General features: G+C 47.5%; 1 protein-coding gene across 1 annotated transcript; it reads right to left on the minus strand.

Moving 5' to 3' along the window:
- Positions 1-2,549: 2,549 nt before the first annotated feature.
- LOC124646714 (benzyl alcohol O-benzoyltransferase-like) lies at positions 2,550-4,096 on the minus strand. The gene is made up of 2 exons (XM_047186793.1): positions 3,641-4,096; positions 2,550-3,541 (listed from the first exon to the last, which is right to left on the minus strand). The coding sequence occupies exons 1-2, from the start codon at positions 4,094-4,096 to the stop codon at positions 2,645-2,647; spliced, it is 1,353 nt and encodes a 450-aa protein (XP_047042749.1). The 3' UTR covers positions 2,550-2,644.
- Positions 4,097-16,440: the final 12,344 nt, after the last annotated feature.

Consider the following 16,440-nt stretch of genomic DNA (forward strand, 5'->3'; position numbering starts at 1 on the left):
GAGTTCGATAAACCTTGGGTGATCCACTTAAGGGAAACTTGCTGCTGTTCTACAAACCTCTGCTCTTGGAGGCCCAACACTGTCTACAAGAATAGAAGCACCCGTAGACATCAGTGTTCAAAGCATTCATACTAATAACATTGCCATTAGCATGCATATAAAGTTCCATAGGTTTTTTAATTTTCTCTTCAAACACCTCATGTCCTAACTCAAGATAAATACTATAAAGATCTCTAATATTTTTGTTGTTTTCCATTAAGCCTAACTAGTGAAAATAAAAACAAGAGACAAAAAGATAAAATTGCAGAATCTAAAGGAGATAGCTTCGAGCACTCACACACCGGCAACAGTGCTAGGAAATAGCTTAGTAGTCGGAGGGTGTGAATACCTTTTACCTTACCTCCCCGGCAACGGCGCCAGAAAATAGCTTGATGTCTACGTGTGCTTCTATTATTGTAGACAGTGTTGGGCCTCCAAGAGCAGAGGTTTGTAGAACAGCAGCAAGTTTCCCTTAAGTGAATCACCCAAGGTTTATCGAACTCAGGGAGGTAGAGGTCAAAGATATCCCTCTCAAGCAACCCCGCAATTAAGATACAAGAAGTCTCTTGTGTCCCCAACACACCTAATACACTTGTCGGATGTATAGGTGCACTAGTTCGGCGAAGAGATAGTGAAATACAAGTAATATGGATGATTATAAGTAGTAATTGCAATCTGAAATAAAAATGGCAGCAAGCGAACATGTAGCAGAACTTGTTGGAAACGGTGTTTCAATGCTTAGAAACAAGGCCTAGGGATCATACTTTCACTAGTGGACACTCTCAACAATGATCACGTAATTGAATAAATAAATGCTACTCTCAAACACTCTCTTGTTGGATGACAAACACTATTCATTGTGTAGGGCTACAAAGCACACCTCAAGCCGGAGTAAACAAGCTCCACAACTTCATAAAGGAATCACACACGATGCGCACACTGTCACCATCACACCGTGGAGAGTAACTCCGGAGTTCATATTAAAGTAACCTCTAGAGTGCATAATAGACAAGAGTAACATCTACATATTCAACTAGATCACAAAGCTCATGATCACATAAAGATCACACCATGGGAGAGAGAGATGAACCATATATCTACCGGTAGAGCCCTCAGCCTTGGGGGAGAACTACTCCCTCCTCATCATGGGAGACATCAACGACGATGAAGATGGCGATGGAGTCGATGGAGATGGATTCCGGGGGCACTTCCCCGTCCCGGCGGCGTGCCGGAACAGAGACTTCTGTCCCCCGAACTTGGCTTCGCGATGGCGGCGGCTACGTAACTTTTCGTGGAGGAAGACCGATGCCCTTAGATTTTTCGCATCTGGGAGAATATATAGGCGAAGGGGCAGCGTCGGGGGAGCCAGGGTGTGGCCTCCCCACACCCTGGGCGCGCCAGGAGGGTTGGCCGCGCCGCCCTATGGGGTGGCCCCCCTGCTGGCCGTCTCCGACTCTTCTTCGATGTTCTGGAACCCTCTGTGGAAAATAGGGCCGTGGGCTTTTGTTTCGTCCAATTCCGAGAATATTTCCTTTGTAGGATTTCTGAAACCAAAAACAGCGAGAAAACGAGAACGGCACTTCGGCATCTTGTTAATAGGTTAGTCCCGGAAAATGCATAAAAATGGTATAAAGTGTGAATAAAACATGTAGGTATTGTCATAATATAAGCATGGAACATCGAAATTATAGATACGTTGGAGACGTATCAATAACTCAAAGAATCTATGGATGAATCGTACGATGGAAATTTTACTCGACTCTACGATTCAAGCAAAATCACGGGGACTACTGACATAGGCATCCCGGATGGGCCTACCGAAGAAGATACCCGGGGTTTACTGAAGGCCAACGACCCGAAGATTATGAAGCCCGGAAGCCCACTAAAGTATCGACTATGGTAAATAGAGATAAATTAGGAATAAAGAGACTTGTAATTACACGGGACGAACTCAAAGAGTCTCCCAGTATTTGTAACTTGTATAACAAGTTCATCTGTTGCTTTAGTAGCTTCACACGAGCTCTTGTCATAGATCCAATCCCGACTTCATTGAACTTGAACTTCACAGCAACATCATCTTCATTTTGTAATGACGGCGGTAGTGGTTCGGTAGGGATGTCCTTATCAAACACAACTCATGGGTAGCGTGTCACAATAGTGGATATATTTTGTACTATTGTATCGTTCGTTTTGTGATATATCTTTGTAGCTAGCTAAAGATCCCATCATATCCATTAATTTTTTTACAAGAAAAAAACTCCCTCAGAATTTTTCTTAGAATAAAAAAAAAACACCCTATTGTAGCTGTTGATCCGCTTCCCGTTCTGTCAAGCTGATTTCATATGCTAGGACACCTTTCATTTCTTATTAGTCGAGTAAAAATACATACAATTTGTACGGACAAAACATGTTATAAATGTGTTATACTGTTCGTGCATGCCAGACAAAGATAAACGATTAAATAAGCACATGAGAAAGTCTTAATATGTCAGAGATAGAAGAATGGCACATTGGCACCAATGGCGAGGTACTTTGTGGTACGCGATGACGTATGTGTTATAGTGGTAGGCATACTTGCACACGACGTACGTAGGTATACTTGCGCCTAGACGATCTCTGCGGTGAGGCCTTGGACCTCGAGCTGGAACTTGTCCATGGCGTCCTTGGGCAGGCAGATGGGCACCACCGTGCCCTCCTCCCCCTTGCCGTTCTTGGACCTGGAGAAGTAGTTGGTCACGCCGGGCAACGGCCCCTCGCCGCCCTTGGCCGGCCCGCCGTACACGGGCTCGCCCCACCCGAAGTCCACGCTCTTGAACCCGGCGTGGCTCACGTCGGAGACGATGTACGTCCGGGAGAGCGCGAAGAGGGGCCGGCCACGGAGCACCATCAGGTCCGCCACCGACAGCAGGTAGTCGTACGTCACGGCGGACTTGGCCTTCTTCACCAGCTCCAGCGCGTATCCCAGCCCGCCCGCGCACAGCTCCCCGGCCGTGGTCGCCGCCACGGAGAAGGCGAACGCGTTCCCGTAGAAGCCCTCGGGGAGCGGCACGTCGGCGCGGCCCCGCGCGTTCACGATGAAGGACAGGCGCACCTCCTCGTCGGCGCCGTACCCGAGCGCCGCCGTGCGGCCCAGCCAGATGCAGGCCGCCACCAGCTCGAACCGGGAGCTCCGGCCCATGTGCGGCGGCGCGCGCTGGCGCAGCCCCGCGATCTCGCGTGGCCCGAAGAAGAACGGGACGCGCGCCATGTCGCCGGCCGGCGTCGACAGCATCCTGTCCGCGCCGCCCGCCGGCTCGCTGTACTCGGTGTGCGGGTACGACGGCTGCGGGGGTTGCCGCGCCATGAACATCTCCCTGCCCCACGCCGGCGGCACCGACGGCCCGGGCTCGCCGCGCGCCAGCTCGCAGATGACCTTCTCGAACTCCATGCCGCCCGGCGCGTCCACCATGCAGTGGCAGAACCGCTGCCCGAAGATGAAGCCCCCACACTTGAGCCTCGTCACCTGCAATTCATATGTAACAATTGGGCATCGTTAATTGCTCATCACAATAACTCTGACCGGTATCAGATGACTGCCATGTGTACGTACAACTGTACATACCTGAATGTAGAGCAAGGGGCGGTCGATGACGTGCTCGACGCCGGCGACGGTGGTGGCCTCCAGTAGTATGAACTGCTCGAAGCAGGGGAAGGGCGGGCTCTGCACGTCCCCGAAGTCTTCGGCGGTGAGGTCGGCATCGGCTTCGACGAACATGACGCCCTGCGCCTCGCAGTCCACCACGAGCTTCCTGCCAGCCTCCTCGCGGATGCGGCCGGCGAGCGGGTAGTATGGGACGAGCGCCCTAGCCAGCGCCTCCCGGATTACGGCGGCAGGGTCCACGCCCTGCTTGGATGGGTCGGCGCGGTACAGGTGGATGCCCGAGCTGTAGAACCGCATGCCCTCGGCGTCGTCGAGGTCCGACAGCGCCTTCGTCTCCGTCGGCGTCGGCGCCGCGGGCGACACCAGCACCGGCTCGCCCCGTCGTACCGTGAATGCCGGGAGGATTGGCGACGCCATTGAGTTGAGAGCGAGCTGGCTGGAGATTTTGTGTAGCGTGTGTACTACGTAAGAGCTGAAAGTGTAGTTGGTTGTGGAGATGTGCTGCTGAGTGGAGTGTGTTTTTTAGGACGGGGACATGATCGACTTTGGGGTTGGTGCCCAATTCCACGGGCAGTGCCGCAGTGGGCACTGGGCAGTAGGTGCACTGCGATCAGTAGTGGGCGCTGGTGGAGTTGCCATTCGGAAGCAAAGACCCAGGACGCACGTGACCAAAGTAGTCATAATTACTCACTCCATTTTTTATTTATCTTAGTAAAGTCTTACGTGCGTTGCAGTCGGGAAAAATAAATACTCAAACGAACAAATTATCTACGTTGACACTTCTGTTCGTCACCATCGTTCCTTGGTGGTCATGTTTTCTTCTAAACACGACTCTTTTTAAAATAGCGGGCTATAATATATAGCCGCGGAGATTTCTAAAGCTATAAAAGGACCTATAGCTGTGGAGATTTCTGAAGCTATAAAAGGCTATAGCCTGGCTATAGCGGGCTAAGACCATATATCTAATTTGCTAAATAATAGGAAAAAATCAAATATTGCGGCAGCATATAAATCGACTATATGATCAATAATTGACAGTTGCCATAATAACATTGTCACATAAGAGAGCGCATAACGAAAACATGGTTTACATATAGTTATGTCAAAAACATAGTTCATAGATAGTTAAAGACATAGTTATGTCCAAATATTACAACATCATTATAAGTAATAGCAGTTGATGGTATAGTGGTGTTCATAAATTGGGCCGCTCTGAAAATTTTAGGTTAAATTTTTTGGACCCATTGAGCGGGAAGAATGACACTATTAGCTTAAATTGGGACTAAATAGTTATAATTCAGCTATAAACGTCTATTCCATTTAGTCTTTAAAGGCTCTAGCTGTAGCCGCGAGCACCGCGGAAGGCTATAGCCGGACTATACCCGGCTATTTTAAACAAAGATTCACGATGAATATAATCAATCTTAAAAAATTAGATTGCAAACCTCCGTTGCGTCGACTCGTAATACCGCTTGCTTGCAATGATGATGGGAAAAACCCGTGTCTGATCTACACTTGTGCCGCGGACAACGGCCGGTTATTCAAAAAAGATGGACTGGTCAGGTTGTGATTTATTAACTTACACTATTCTGATACAATAATGTCCAACTTTCTCAGCGTCCTCTCAGGTTGATGCCACCAAACTAATTAATTAGAAAATTACGGGCTAAAACGTTGGGAGGTAAAACCGGTAGAGAGAGTTTGCAAACATCAGATTCGAGCATGATATGATTAATATCGTGATTAATATAAAATGGTGCACAAGGAACATACAGTGCCGGCCTCTTCAACATGTGCAGGTGCAAAACAGCTTGCAACATCGGCTTCAGCTTCAGTAGGATCTTCATGATAACTACCAATTCAACAAGCAAATCAGCAGCATCACTTAAGCATATAGAGCAAGCAATCAGCGGCGGGGAAGCGCATAAAAACACACACAATAAAAACTCGAGTCAACAACAAAGCAGACGCAGGAAAAGTACACAGCACATCTAGCAAACATCTCTGTCGCTGAATCTCTCTGTTTTTCTGTCTATATGGCCCCCGACCCACTCATCCCCGCCGGTCTCCTCCCATCCCCGCACGGCCGGCCAAGGATCGGCAGGATCCGCTTCATCACCTTCCCGCCGGTCTCCTCCTAGGCGTGGTTGGGAGTCTCGCCGAGGTCGTAGTCGCCGCTGTGTGTCGTCGCCTTCGCCGCGAGCCAAAGCGCTTGGAGGAGCAGAGCTGGGGTGGCGTATTGGCCTTGGACCAGAAGAAAATCAATCGAATCTCATGCTTGGTTAGGATAGGAGGAGCCGATCGTGTGGATCTTTGTAGCTACTGCTTGCTGCCAAGATCCGTCCATGTCTTCCTCCGGTACCCATCTTCTCGTCCCCGTCCATGCCTGCCTCCTGGCCCCGCTTAGTGGCGCTGAAGTAGGGTGCGGTCGACACCGTCGCTGGCGAGGCGGAGCGTCGATTAAGGAATCGGGGAGAGGGCGCCGATGATCTACGGGATCTACCCAGAGATTTCTTTCTTGATCCAGAACTTTTTCTCCCAAAGTTTCCTTTCTTGATCCAAAAAAAAAATCTATGATTTTTGTGGGAATCGCAGGCACGGGATAAGGCCACATATATGGTCAGATTTTCTTGGGGAAAGGGCAAGAGATTAAACGAAAACCGAGTTGAATCGGTAGTAATCCTGTTTGGTATGAACTCGTTCATGACAGATCTCGGCCTCTCGGGTAGAAAAACACCCGGCGGCTGGTGTATTTTCGAACCGTTTTTCACTTACCGGGTGGCAGAGCGGGTAACATTTACTTTGGTGGGAGGGTAAAACTGTCCAACGAAAAGTTGGACGAAAATTTTAGCAGTAAACCTTAGCTCCTTTATTATTAGGTATAGATTATATACTTCACGTTCTGGGTCAGTCAAGTCAAAACTTGGTCAAATTTAAATAAAAATATAGCAAAATATATGAACATCTAAAGTACCAAAGCATATAGTATGAAAAAGTAATTTATAATGATTCTAACAATATGGTCTCTCTGTTTCAATGAACTAGATGAACGCCCGCGCGTTGCTGCGGGACATCTATGGGAACACAAAGGCATACAACTGAAATAAGCATTGATTGACAAAGGTTTGCAAGTGAATTGTTTTTATATTCATAAGAAGCATGATTCCACAAACTCTTAATGTTGCATAAAAATGTACATTTTCCTCAACCCATTTATGGGTATATCAATTCAGTACGGTGTACTTCCCAAATGCATATGGAAAGAAACTTGTCTAAGAAATTGTCAATTATAGCAAATTGTAGAAATAACTATGGCGAACCTACATCTCTGTTTCTATTCCATACTGTCTTCAACCATGCAGAAGAAAGACCTCCCATGTTGTGCTTTAGGAAATAATTGATAATCCACCTGGGATGCAAAATGAATCAGAGATAACAGATGAACACATGCTTGTGCTGTAAAAAAATAAACTATATATTTATATATGCATGCTGATGGTGATATCATCAAATCAATTTTTTTAAATAACGGTTCTCATAGAACACCAAAATAGGCATGTCAGAACAACATGGTTCAAAGGATTATTAGCCACCAAAATATTTGTAAGACGTGTGTTCAGGAATGCCATGAACAACACAAAACAACCAGGAAAATTTAGATATTAAATAGACATATATTGTGCAAACATGGTCATATAATTCACACCTGAAGTATATGTGTCGCGTAGCCGAGTTAATTCGTATCATATACTGTGCAAAGATGGTCATATAATTCACACCTAAAGTATACAGTATGTGCTATGTAGCCTAGTTAACTCGTATGTATACACGAAAGAACATAGCAAAGATGTACCAGAAATATTATAGCAGAACAATTCAGTTCTTCATTGACAACCACGCTACTGCGTAGTTCAAGGTTAATATACACCACCACTTAATAAACTTGTTAACCAACGTTTTGATAGAATCGTCAACCATAGAAATAACAAACATAAGAATAGAAATGAAGTGATTGCATGTCCAGGTTGGATTAATAGACATAGAAGATTAGTTGATGGAATCAGTGCCTTAAAGGTCTTTAGATATGCAGATTACATGATATATGACCATAAAGAAATAAGGAAAATACATACATATATCTGAATTGGATATCCCTTCGTTTGTGTATGTATATAGAAACCGAATATGCCCAGCAGAATTTGTGCACAAATGCTGCAATAGATAGAATTGACATGTAAACATGTGAATCATTCAGAAAACTTGTAGTGGTCCTAAAAGGGCAAAGAGATGAGTATAACATAAGGTGCAAAAGACAATCGACGTGGTAACAGTGCCTGCCATCGGTGAGGGAGAACCTCATGTGCTCTGGCGACGCAATAGGCGACGCGGGAGCCCCGCCCGTCGCTGCTCCGGCAGCCGGCGGCCAGAGCCCACCCCCAGCCACATCCCCCGCCGCCTCCGCCTCGCCTAGCCAAAGCCCTCTCCTGCTCGCCACCTCCGCGGCTGCTCCGCCTGGCGGCGGTCCCTCCGAAGGCCCGCTTCCTGCGGTCGGCGGTGCTGCAACCTCCAGCCGCCTCCGCTCACGTCGCTGCGTAGTGCCAGGTGAGGTGTTCCAAGGTTTCGTCCTCTCCCGTTTCGCCTCCCTGGTCACCGTCTCCCCGCGTTTTCCTTTGATCTTGGGTGAGATCTGGGTGACCCCGCCCTTCGTCTCGCCCTGTTTCTCCGTGACCACCATGGGAGAGATCCTCTCCTTCTTCCTCTGCGGGTCCGACGGTCGCCTTTCTCCCTCCGCCGTTGCTACCAACGTTTTTCACGTCCTCATCGCTTCGCCGGCGGTTGCTTCCTTCATCGTCTCCGCCGGGCCGAAGCACTGCGAGCGTTTTGGCCTTGGTTTCCATGGTTCGCTCGGCTCTGCGGTGGGGGCCGCTGCCGAGCTATCCGAGGCTGCCCCACCTGTCATCCGCTCGCATGCGCGTCGCAGACGTCGCTCAAAACTTGTTTGGTCGCGTCTTCCCGCGTTTTCGGTTGGGTTTGGTGGAGAGGGTTTATTACCGCTGCCCCGTGCCCATATTTTGGCAAGCCCTTCGTCGCCGAACGCCGTCCCGTCAGAGGTCTCTTCCTCCTTCAAGGAAGACGTGTTCTCTGCGCCCCTATCTCCCTCCACCGGAGTCCCGCGGCCTGCCCATGCTGCTCTCGAGTCCAGCGACATCCCAGGATCTCCGGCAGCACGATCGTCTGCTGAGATCAATGCGCTCACCAGCCCCGCTCCCCGCTCCTATTTGGAGGCCGCTCGGTGCCCGGCTGCTCCCCAACCCAAGACACCGTCCCCCCTCTAAACCCTAAACCCGAGCCTTGACGGCTGTTTTCGCTGTCTCTCCTCCCTCCACCCGGTGCGTGAGTGCCGTGATCCAATCCGCTGCCGTGGTTGTGGCCGATCGGGCCACCGGCTCCGCGAGTGCACGATGCCGTTCCCGCAACCCACCTTTGTGCCCACCGTCACCACTCCTCCGCCGCCGGCCGCACCGCGTCGCCCCGCTACGCCTTACCCCTCGGCCCTCCATCGCAGCTCCCCTTCTCTGTTGGTGGCCGCCGTGCGCTCTCGGCGTCTCCGGCGAGGCGTGCTAGCCCTCTCTTTGAGGTTGGCGAGTCCTCGCGCCAGAACGTGGCCCCGACGGTTGAGAGGGTGATCCCCATGGTGGAGCCGCCTCGCCACGGTCTCCCCGATCCTCGGGCCCCTTGCCGATGACGAGGAGGAGGTCGAGTCGGACGACTCCGCTTTCGAGCCTCCTCGCGAAGTTTTCGTGCCGCCCGGTGACATGGAGGCCGCGCGTCGCATGGCGGTCGTGTTCATCGACGCGCTCCCTCCCTTCACCTCTCCCTCAAGTGCTTTCGCGGAAGCCATCTTCACTGAGCTCCCAGGTCTGCACGTCACCGGCGTGGGCTCGTCGATCGGCGACCTCTACGCGCGGTTTCTGTCGGAAGAGGACCGTGAGTTAGCCATGCTCCACCAGCCGTTTCACCTGGATGGCGCCACCTTTCACCTTGTGCGCGAGGAAGAGGCTGATCGCATCCCGTGCGACATGCCGTGGGTGGCGCTCGTCCTGGCCCGACGCGTGCCGGTCGAGCATCTGAGCAACCTCGGCGTCGCCGCCTCCTTCAGCTCCTTTGGGGAAACCCTGGAGGTGGATGCGGCCTCCATCTCCGGCACGGACTGCGCAGCTGTGCGCGCTGTTGTTCGCCTCAAACGCGAGCGCTTCGTCCCAAACGAGGTGCTCCTCTCCCGCAAACCCTGGGACTCGCGTCTGATCTCTATCCGCAAGATCCGTGTCTGGCGGCTGCAGGGCTCTTACGACAGCGACGGGGAGTACGTGCCCTTCTTTCGCATGCCCCGCCGCCCCTCTTTCACCGTCGCCACGGCGGGCTGCCGCTCGTTCCAGCGCGGCTCCCCCTGCTCCTCATGCGGATGACGAGTCGCGTGGTGAGCGTGGTGGAGGCGACCGTGACGATGCCCTTGACAGCCATGCTGCTCTCCTCGCCATGCTGGACAGCATGGCCAGCTCACCAGGTGGCTCCCTGCCCTCCCCACCCCGGTCCTCGTCCTCCTCGGCTTCCCTGACCATCACCTGGTGCTCCGTGGTGGGCTCGGAAGGGGGCGCCGACTCGCTCCGCTCTGGCCCACCCCTCGCTGTCACCAGACGCCGTGGCGTGGTGATCACGGAGCTTGACTCCGACTCCGATGCTCCTCCCTTGGCCAGCGCAGTGGCGCTGCGCCGATGCCTCCTCCTCCTCAAGTCAAGTGGAGCTCTCGTCCGGCTCTTAAGGAGCCCCCGCACTACGAGCCCGTCGAAGCCCGTGCCATGAAGCTGCGCGGCTCGAAGGACCGATGGCGTGTACGAGCACACGTCCGTTGGGAACCCCAAGAGAAAGGTATGATGCGTACGGTAGCAAGTTTTCCCTCGGAAAGAAACCAAGGTTTATCGAACCAGGAGGAGCCAAGAAGCACGTTGAAGGTTGATGGCGGCGGGATGTAGTGCGGCGCAACACCGGGGATTCCGACGCCAACGTGGAACCTGCACAACACAACCAAAGTACTTTGCCCCAACGAAACAGTGAGGTTGTCAATCTCACCGGCTTGCTGTAACAAAGGATTAGATGTATAGTGTGGATGATGATTGTTTGCGAGAAAACAGTAAAACAAGTATTGCGATAGATTGTATTCGATGTAAAAGAATGGACCGGGGTCCACGAGTTCACTAGAGGTGTCTCTCCCATAAGATAAATAGCATGTTGGGTGAACAAATTACAGTCGGGCAATTGACAAATAGAGAGGGCATGACAATGCACATACATGATATGATAAGTATTGTGAGATTTAATTGGGCATTACGACAAAGTACATAGACCGCTATCCAAGCATGCATCTATGCCTAAAAAGTCCACCTTCGAGGTTATCATCCGAACCCCTTCCAGTATTAAGTTGCAAACAACGGACAATTGCATTAAGTATGGTGCGTAATGTAATCAATAACTACATCCTCGGATATAGCATCAATGTTTTATCCCTAGTGGCAACAGACACATCCACAACCTTAGAACTTTCTCGTCACTGTCCCAGATTTAATGGAGGCATGAACCCACTATCGAGCATAAATACTCCCTCTTGGAGTTAAGAGTAAAAACTTGGCCAGAGCCTCTACTAATAACGGAGAGCATGCAAGATCATAAACAACACATAGGTAATAGATTGATAATCAACATAACATAGTATTCTCTATCCATCGGATCCCGACAAACACAACATATAGAATTACGGATAGATGATCTTGATCATGTTAGGCAGCTCACAAGATCCAACAATGAAGCACATAAGGAGAAGACGACCATCTAGCTACTGCTATGGACCCATAGTCCAAGGGTGAACTACTCACTCATCACTCCGGAGGCGATCATGGCGATGAAGAGTCCTCCGGGAGATGATTCCCCTCTCCGGCAGGGTGCCGGAGGCGATCTCCTGAATCCCCCGAGATGGGATTGGCGGCGGCGGCATCTCAGTAAGGTTTTCCGTATCGTGGCTCTCGGTATCGGGGGTTTCGCGACGAAGGCTTTAAGTAGGCGGAAGGGCAACGCGGGGGCCACACGAGGGCCCCACACACTAGGGCCACGCGGCCAAGACCCGGGCCGCGCCGCCCTGTTGTGGCGGCGCCTCGTGGCCCCACTTCCTTTCCCCCTCGGTCTTCCGGAAGCTTCGTGCAAAAATAGGACCCCGGGCGTTGATTTCGTCCAATTCCGAGAATATTTCCTTTGTAGGATTTCTGAAACCAAAAACAGCAGAAAACAACAAGCGGCTCTTCGGCATCTCGTTAATAGGTTAGTGCCGGAAAATGCATAAATACGACATATAATGTGTATAAAACATGTAGATATCATCAATAATGTGGCATGGAACATAAGAAATTATCGATACGTCGGAGACGTATCAGCATCCCCAAGCTTAGTTCCTGCTCGTCCCGAGCAGGTAAACGATAACAAAGATAATTTATGGAGTGACATGCCATCATAACCTTGATCATACTATTGTAAGCATATGTAATGAATGCAGCGATCAAAAACAATGGTAATGACATGAGCAAACAAATGAATCATAAAGCAAAGACTTTTCATGAATAGTACTTCAAGACAAGCATCAATAAGTCTTGCATAAGAGTTAACTCATAAAGCAATAAATCAAAGTAAAGGTATTGAAGCAACACAAAGGAAGATTAAGTTTCAGCGGTTGCTTTCAACTTGTAACATGTATATCTCATGGATAATTGTCAACATAGAGTAATATAACAAATGCAATATGCAAGTATGTAGGAATCAATGCACAGTTCACACAAGTGTTTGCTTCTTGATGTGGAGAGAGATAGGTGAACTGACTCAACATAAAAGTAAAAGAAAGGCCCTTCGCAGAGGGAGCGAGGATTAAATCATGTGCTAGAGCTTTTTAAGTTTTGAAATCATATAGAGAGCATAAAAGTAAAGTTTTGAGAGGTGTTTGTTGTTGTCAACGAATGGTAGCGGGTACTCTAACTACCTCATCAACCGGACTTTCAAGAGCGGCTCCCATGAAGGACGTTATCTCTACCAGAGAAGGTAGATCATCCCTCTTCTCTTTTGTTTACACATGTACTTTAGTTTCATTTATATTTTTTTATTTTTTAGATGACACTCCTCCCCACCTTTTCTTTCTCAAGCCATGGCTAACCGAATCCTCGGGTGCCTTCCAACAATCTCATACCATGGAGGAGTGTCTATTTGCAAAATTAAGTTGCTTACTGATGAATCAGAGCAAAACATGTGAAGAGAATTATTAATGCAAGTTAATTAATTGGGGCTGGGAACCCCATTGCCAGCTCTTTTTGCAAAGTTATTGGATAAGCGGATATGCCACTAGTCCATTGGTGAAAGTCTGTCAAAAGTAAATGACAAGATCGAAAGATAAAACACCACATACTTCCTCATGAGCTATAAAACATTGACACAAATAAGAGATAATAGCTTTTGAATTGTTTAAAGGTAGCACATGAAGTATTTGCTTGGAATGGCAGGAAATACCACATAGTAGGTAGGTATGGTGGACACAAATGGCATAGTGGTTGGCTCAAGGATTTTGGATGCATGAGAAGTATTCCCTCTCGATACATGGTTTAGGCTAGCAAGGTTATTTGAAACAAACACAAGGATGAACCGGTGCAGCAAAACTCACATAAAAGACATATTGTAAACATTATAAGACTCTACACCGTCTTCCTTGTTGTTCAAAACTCAATACTAGAAATTATCTAGACTTTAGAGAGACCAATTATGCAAACCAAATTTTAGCAAGCTCTATGTATTTCTTCATTAATGGGTGCAAAGTATATGATGCAAGAGCTTAAACATGAGCACAACAATTCCCAAGTATCAAATTATTCAAGACATTTTAGAATTACTACATGTAGCATTTCCCGATTCCAACCATATAACAATTTAACGAAGAAGATTCAACCTTCGCCATGAATACTATGAGTAAAGCCTAAGGACATATTTATCCATATGCAACAGCGGAGCGTGTCTCTCTCCCACACAATGAATGCTAGGATCCATTTTATTCAAACAAAAACAAAAACAAAAACAAAAACAAACCGACGCTCCAAGCAAAGCACATAAGATGTGACTGAATAAAATATAGTTTCAGGGGAGGAACTTGATGATGTTGTCGATGAAGAAGGGGATGCCTTGGGCATCCCCAAGCTTAGACGCTTGAGTCTTCTTAAAATATGCAGGGGTGAACCACCGGGGCATCCCCAAGCTTAGAGCTTTCACTCCTCTTGATCATAGTATATCATACTCCTCTCTTGACCCTTGAAAACTTCCTTCACACCAAACTTCAAGCAAACTCATTAGAGGGTTAGTGCACAATCAAAAATTCACATGTTCAGAGGTGACACAATCATTCTTAACACTTCTGGAAATTGCACAAAGCTACTGGACATTAATGAATCAAAGAAATTCATCCAACATAGCAAAAGAGGCAATGCAAAATAAAAGGCAGAATCTGTCAAAAACAGAACAGTCCGTAAAGACGAACCTGGAAGGGGCACTTAACTTGCTCAAACGGAAAAACTCAAAACTAATTAAAGTTGCGTACATATCTGAGGATCACGCACGTAAATTTGCAGATTTTTTGATTTTTTTACAGAGACTTCTGCGCGAATTCGTGACAGACAGCAATGCTGTTTCTGTGCAGCAATCCAAATCTAGCATCAACTTTACCATAGAGACTTTACTTGGCACAAAAACATGATAAGGAGAGGTTGCTACAGTAGTAAACAACTTCCAAGACTCAAATATAAAATAAAGTACTGTAGCAAAAACATGGGTTGTCTCCCATAAGCGCTTTTCTTTAACGCCTTTCAGCTAGGCGCAGAAAGTGTGAATCAAGTATTATCAAGAGATGAAGCATCGACATTCTTACCAGGGGTGTTGGTAGTTGCCTCAACAATGCATGTTATCTTATCTATGTAAGTTTTAGAGGCTCCCTTTTCATTACTCTTAGGCTTGCTATTCTCATTAAACAAATTTTCAGGAACAATCCAATCATAATTCTTTTCTAGTGCCTCGAACATTCCTGCGAGCTTGCAAGGTATTGATGTCTTAATATCCCCTACATCATTAATATTATTAGTGTACTTTATTCTATCAATGTCCATCTTTTCAAGGGTACTAGCAAAGTTGGTGCAAGAACTAAGCATCTTATATTTAATAAAGACTTTTCTAGCCTCTCTTGCTACACCACCAAATTCTTTAAGAAGGGTTTCTAAGACAAAATCTTTCTTTTCTCCTTCCTCCATATCAGAGAGTGTAAGAAACATATGCTGAAGTATAGGATTGAGATTAACAAATTTAGTTTCCAACATGTGTACTAAAGAAGCAGCAGCAATTTCATAAGTAGGAGCAAGTTCTACCAAGTGTCTATCTTCAAAATCTTCAGTGGTACTAACATGAGTGAAAAAATCTTCTATATTATTTCTTCCAATTATAGACCCTCGTCCTACCGGTATGTCTTTTAGAGTCTACTTAGGAGGAAACATGATGAAATAAACAAAAAGTAAATAAAGTAAATGCAAGTAACTAATTTTTTTGTGTTTTTGATATAGAGAGCAAGACAGTAAATAAAGTAAAACTAGCAACTAATTTTTTTGTGTTTTGTTTAAGTGCAGCAAACAAAGTAGTAAATAAAATAAAGCAAGACAAAAACAAAGTAAAGAGATTGGATTGTGGAGACTCTCCTTGCAGCGTGTCTTGATCTCCCCGGCAACGGCGCCAGAAAATATGCTTGATGGCGTGTACAGCACACGTCCGTTGGGAACCCCAAGAGGAAGGTATGATGCGTACAGTAGCAAGTTTTCCTCGTAAAGAAACCAAGGTTTATCGAACCAGGAGGAGCCAAGAAGCACGTTGAAGGTTGATGGCGGCGGGATGTAGTGCGGCGCAACACCAGGGATTCCGGCGCCAACGTGGAACCCGCACAACACAACCAAAGTACTTTGCCCCAACGAAACAAGTGAGGTTGTCAATCTCACCGGCTTGCTCGTAACAAAGGATTAGATGTATACTGTGGATGATGATTGTTTGCGGAAAACAGAAAAACAAGTATTGCAGTAGATTGTATTCGATGTAAAAGAATGGACCGGGGTCCACAGTTCACTAGAGGTGCCTCTCCCATAAGATAAATAGCATGTTGGGTGAACAAATTACAGTCGGGCAATTGACAAATAGAGAGGGCATGACAATGCACATACATGATATGATAAGTATTGTGAGATTTAATTGGGCATTACGACAAAGTACATAGACCGCTATCCAGCATGCATCTATGCCTAAAAAGTCCACCTTCAGGTTATCATCCGAACCCCTTCCAGTATTAAGTTGCAAACAACAGACAATTGCATTAAGTATGGTGCGTAATGTAATCAATCACTACATCCTCGGACCTAGCATCAATGTTTTATCCCTAGTGGCAACAGCACATCCACAACCTTAGAACTTTCCGTCACTCGTCCCGCATTTAATGGAGGCATGAACCCACTATCGAGCATAAATACTCCCTCTTGGAGTTAAGAGTAAAAACTTGGCCAGAGCCTCTACTAATAACGGAGAGCATGCAAGATCATAAACAACACATAGGTAATAGATTGATAATCAACATAACATAGTATTCTCTATCCATCGGATCC

This window comes from Lolium rigidum, chromosome 4 (genome assembly GCF_022539505.1).
Source record: "Lolium rigidum isolate FL_2022 chromosome 4, APGP_CSIRO_Lrig_0.1, whole genome shotgun sequence".
Classification (NCBI taxonomy): Eukaryota; Viridiplantae; Streptophyta; class Magnoliopsida; order Poales; family Poaceae; genus Lolium; species Lolium rigidum.